Consider the following 5,182-nt stretch of genomic DNA (forward strand, 5'->3'; position numbering starts at 1 on the left):
GTGGTGTAGAAGTGGGGCCTTCCCCGAAACTGGCCAAGAATGGAATTGGACCTGCCGGCCTCTGGCACAGCGGGCGAACGCTGTGCAGCCGGAACGGCAGCGGCTCCCTGGCAACAACGCGCCCCACCCCTCCCTGCCGCTCAGCTCTTCCGGGTCACCAATATCAGCATCTCCCCCCAACTCTCAGAAACCTAAGGTGGTAAAGAGCTGGAAATACCTAAGCGGCAACCGGCTAGGCTCAAATACCTACACAAGCCTCAACACCCTGCAAGCCAACAATAGGGAGCCTAGTCTTGAAAATCATGAGGGCTTCTCCTGAGGATGAGCATGTCGATTGCCCCTTCTCCCACCCACCTGGAGAGCGGGGCACCACTAAGTAAAATGTTGCTTCCCGCAGTGGGGAGTGGCAGCAGCACAGCTTTAACCAAGACCAAGGACACTGTCTGGGCAGCTGAGTGGGGAAATCAAGCAGGAGGGAAAATGACCAACAGGGCCCAGTGTGAGAACATGTTCCCTATTAGTGTCTCCAGAAAAATGCAAAGAACCATAAAGAAGGAAGCCACAACTGTATAAACTATTTATTAACAGACAACGCCCACAAATTTATTTCTTCTTGGACACACCCACGGTGCGGCCACGGCGGCCTGTGGTCTTGGTGTGCTGGCCTCGTACACGAAGTCTGCAGGTGAGAAAAGAGAAGGGTTACAGGTCTTACACCACACAAAACAAACGTCTGGAAAAAGACAGAGCATGAAAATTCCCTGGGAGTCTAGGGACAGGCAGAGATGAACCCCCGCCCCACTCACCCCCAGAAGTGGCGTAGCCCTCGGTGGGCCCTAATCTTCTTCAGTCGCTCCAGGTCTTCACGGAGCTTGTTGTCCAGACCGTTGGCCAGGACCTGGATACAGAGGAGAGGGTGAGGTATGCTTGTTCTACCCCCTGGCCTATGACCAATTCTAAATGGACATCCTGCTTTTCTCTAATCTCTCCCATCTTTATACACACCTGGCTGTATTTTCCATCCTTCACATCCTTCTGTCTGTTTAAGAACCAGTCTGGGATCTTGTATTGGCGTGGATTCTGCATAATGGTGATCACACGTTCCACCTGGCAGGCAGGACAAGGGTCAGGTCCAGATGGTCTCCCCGCCCCCTCCCCATAGGCCCAACCCCCAGCCCCCCTTGTCCTCACCTCATCCTCAGTGAGCTCTCCTGCCCTCTTGGTGAGGTCGATGTCTGCTTTCCTCAACACCACATGAGCATATCTTCGCCCCACACCCTGAGGAAAGGTTTCAGAGTCGGATGAGTCTGATTTTTTTGGTTTCCTTTATAGACTCATGATTCAAAAAGCACAGAAAGGTAGGTCCTAAAATAAACTAGTGTCTTATACTTTTCCAGATACAAAGCCTAATCATTAAGAGAAAAAGTTTTGTTCAGAGGCAGGGCTGGACCAGAGGACTTGGGGCATACACCCCTTGAAAGCAGATTTTTTCCCCACATTGCCCAGCATACGGACGTAGTTGTAAATGCTGCTGTTAAGACAACACAGCAGCACCCAAGAATGGCACCTCCTCATTTCTGCATCGTGGAGGATGAAGCTGATGTCCCTCAGAGCTGATGTGGCAGCAAGATTAGGGTATTTTGAATAGGGTTGATTAAGGGGTAGGAATGTCAGTTGCTAATGTCTAAGGGCCACGGGCCATGATCCTTTGGGCAGGTCACTGCACGATCAAACTAAACGAACACTTACATCAGTGACACTGTATCACCACCACCACTGGTACTCCTTGCCACCTGAATTCAAAGCCAAATAGACTTGGATAGTGAAGGACTGTGTCCTGGGATGACTAGTGTCCCACCAAATGTATGTCCATCCGGAACCTCAAAATGTTACTTTATTTTGAAATATAGTTTGTTAAAATGAGGTCATACTGGATTAAATCCAATGACTGGCGTTCTTATCAAAGGAGAGGACACAGACACAGAGGGAAGCAAGCATGTGATAAGAGGCGAGACACCAGAGTGATGCAGCTGTAACACAAAGAAACCAAGGATGTTTGGCATCCAGAACTGAGAGATTAAGTTTCTGTTGTTTGAAGCCAACAAGTCTGTGTTACAAGGGCCCCAGGAAACTGAAATAGATGATATTTCCTCTCTGCAAGAAAGTGACCAGGAAGTCAAATTACCAGATTGATTTGGAAGAGACTAGGATCTTAAGTCTCTCTCAAACTTTCTTTTCCTTCTACTTTTAAGTGTTTAAAACTTTCCATAAACAAGTTTTTTAAAAAGTTGCTGTCAAGCTAAGATTTTTGAAAGCCCTATTTAGATACTGGCTTGCCAACCTCCTAAGTTAGACCCCCAGATCTCCTTTACTCTGCCCCAAGCAGACCACCCTTATTCTCTCCATCCAGAAGAGTACACTACAGGAAATCATCACTTTCTCATCAACAGCCTGGACCATCTAACAGAAGAGTTGATACTAACTTCATACTAGTCTCTGAAACCCAGTCATTGTGACCAATTCCAACCCCCTCCATGTTTCCAAACAATCCACAAACAGTTATCATCCTGATTTAGAGAAAGAGCAGAACAACCAGCCTTAAAGAATACTCATAGCAAAAGTGTACAAATGGAAACAAAACAACAAAGGGATCATGGCACAGAATAACCTTGCAGGTGTGTATTACCTCTCAGCAAATACCCTCTTCTGCTTGTGCCAACTTCGATACTTCACCTTTCCCTGGCCAATTAACCTTGCTCCTCTAACTACATTTTTTTGAGGAACCCCTCCTTATACTCAACCTCAACCTCCCCCCGGCAACTTTCTTCCAATTTCTAAGTATTACCCCACCGTACATTCCAGATCATTAACAAAAGACCACCTGCAAAGGTGGTGGAGCAACAGGGCTTCCATTCATTTCTGGTAGAAAGTGTAAATTGATACGACCACTTTGGAAAACTGTTTAGCAGTATTACTAAAGCTAAACATATACATGTCCTATATACCTACCAGAAATGTAGATGGATGTTCTTTAAGAATGTATATGTACATGTACTAGAACATTTGTAACAGCACTATATGTAATAGCTAAAAACTGCCCCCCCCCAAAGACCACCTGCAAGCTTTAGTTGTCTCACCAGAGGAAGAGCCAGCAAAGGCTGACTTTCCACACAATTAGCAACGGCCCTAGTACCTGTCTATATCTAATCTTTCCCAGTGATAAGTAGGGCATCAAGTTAATAAAAAGATTTATCAAAATACTCATTAAGTATCGGAAACTGCTTTGGTTAAACTGTTTTAAGCTGACTACAAAGGTTGACACATACTTAAGGTAACAAATAACAAACTAATTAATTTCAAAGAGGCAAAGGAAGGGTTTAACAGAAGTATCCTACTAACCATGCTCATCTTTTATTTTCACTGTCTCATCTACAGCCTTTAAAAAGGGAACAGGCAACCTCACAGATACAGTGGGCTCAGTTCCAGACCATGCCGAACAGTGAATATTGCAATAAAGGGAGCTACACAATATATTTTGGTTTCCCAACACATGTAAAAGTTATGTAACCTATTAAGGGAGCAATAGCCTTATGTCTCAAAAAAACCCATACATACCTTAACACCAAAGACCACCGATCACAGATCACCATTAACAAATACAGCAATGAAAACGTTTGAAATATTGCAAGAATTACCAAAATGTGACAGAGACACCAAGTGAGCAAATGCTATTGAAAACTGACTTCCTTGAGACAGGGTTGCCACAAAAAACACATTATTGCCAAGCACGATAGAATGAGGTAAGCCTGTACTGTATTTCACACTGCCTTACTAGTTTCACAGAAGGAAGCAGTCTTCATATGTACCTTTTAAGTATGAAAGCTGTGCTCCTTGAATTACAGAATGAAAAAGTAAATGCGATGGATCTTATAAAGAAAAGTTTATGATATACTGTTTTAAGTTAACAAGCTATCTATAAAATACTTATAATGGTGTCCTGTCATGACATAGTGACACCTCCCATCTCCCAACTTAGGATCTCTTGGCATTTCTACTCACCCTTCGAAATGTACAATTATCCAATTCCTAGGATATACACATTTCCCAGGAAGACTTTATGTTATGATGCACTGGGGGAGAGGGGCAGAAACCAAATGTAGCACGGACCTTACAAGCTGATTGATGGCTGATGGTCCAGGAAGTTTTTAGTGTATTCAGGTAGACAACCAAACCCATTCCCCATCCCCTAGGTGAAATACACTGGCTTGACCTGAGACTGTTCTTTGGCTTTTATCACTTACCTTTTAGGGCAAATATGGTTAAGGGGACTAGTTGCGCTCTTAACTATTCTTTTTTTACCCAGCAAACGTGGTGATCTGGTTGGGACTTCCTCCACCTTGCCTTAACGACAGCTCAATTGTTAACAACCCAAGTTTCACTTACAACCCAAGTAGTCCTTACCCTACTTTACCTTAATTGCAGTGATGGCAAAGGCAATTTTCCGCCGCCCATCGATGTTGGTGTTGAGTACTCGCAAAATGTGCTGGAACTTCTCGGGGATTACTAGAGACTGACAGAGATTCGGGGAGAAATTAGACACCGTGAACTACCATTAAACCGTAACCTCAAACACGAGCGTTAAGCTTGTCACACAGAGAGCAAGAAGCCTCCGTCAGGTTTCCACGACACAACAAATCCTCAGTCCTGCAGACAGCAGGAGCATCAAGTGTTCAGGCTTGGAAAGATGCAACCTCCGGGAGGAAGCACGTCTCCTGCCTGTTCCCAAAGTACACTCTTGAGTGGCGGAGGCCGAGGTCCCCACTCACATCCAAGCCTTTCCAGCGCCCGGGGAATGACTTCCTCCGGCCCCACTCCCCAGAACTGGATGTCTTTAGTCGTCCTTTTCCAGGGGTGCGATCCAAGGCTCCACACAGAAAGTTGCAGGCCCCCAGGATAGGACATTTTCGGCCCCCTGACAGCAGACCTTCCTTGCCCCGGTTCCGATGTCGCCAGATCCCCGAACCGATTCCTGTCTTACCATGGCGGCGGCCCCAGCCGCGGCGTGTAGGCCTCCAGTGGAAGAGAGAACGGAAGTGACGTACCAGCACTATATCACTACCCGTCAGAAGGGGCGGAGCGATCTTGATGAGGAGCTTCCGGAAACTGTGCAAGAGTCTGAGTT

The 5,182-nt window shown here is 45.9% G+C and overlaps 1 protein-coding gene across 1 annotated transcript; it reads right to left on the reverse strand.

The window, feature by feature from the left end:
* Nucleotides 1-551: 551 nt before the first annotated feature.
* RPS18 (ribosomal protein S18) lies at nucleotides 552-5,142 on the reverse strand. Its single transcript, XM_060109278.1, has 6 exons — nucleotides 5,039-5,142; nucleotides 4,472-4,570; nucleotides 1,192-1,278; nucleotides 1,006-1,107; nucleotides 807-898; nucleotides 552-679 (listed from the first exon to the last, which is right to left on the reverse strand). Exons 1-6 carry the CDS (start codon nucleotides 5,039-5,041, stop codon nucleotides 604-606), a joined length of 459 nt encoding a protein of 152 aa, XP_059965261.1. The 5' UTR covers nucleotides 5,042-5,142; the 3' UTR covers nucleotides 552-603.
* Nucleotides 5,143-5,182: the final 40 nt, after the last annotated feature.

This window comes from Mesoplodon densirostris, chromosome 10 (assembly GCF_025265405.1).
Source record: "Mesoplodon densirostris isolate mMesDen1 chromosome 10, mMesDen1 primary haplotype, whole genome shotgun sequence".
NCBI classification, from domain to species: Eukaryota; Metazoa; Chordata; class Mammalia; order Artiodactyla; family Ziphiidae; genus Mesoplodon; species Mesoplodon densirostris.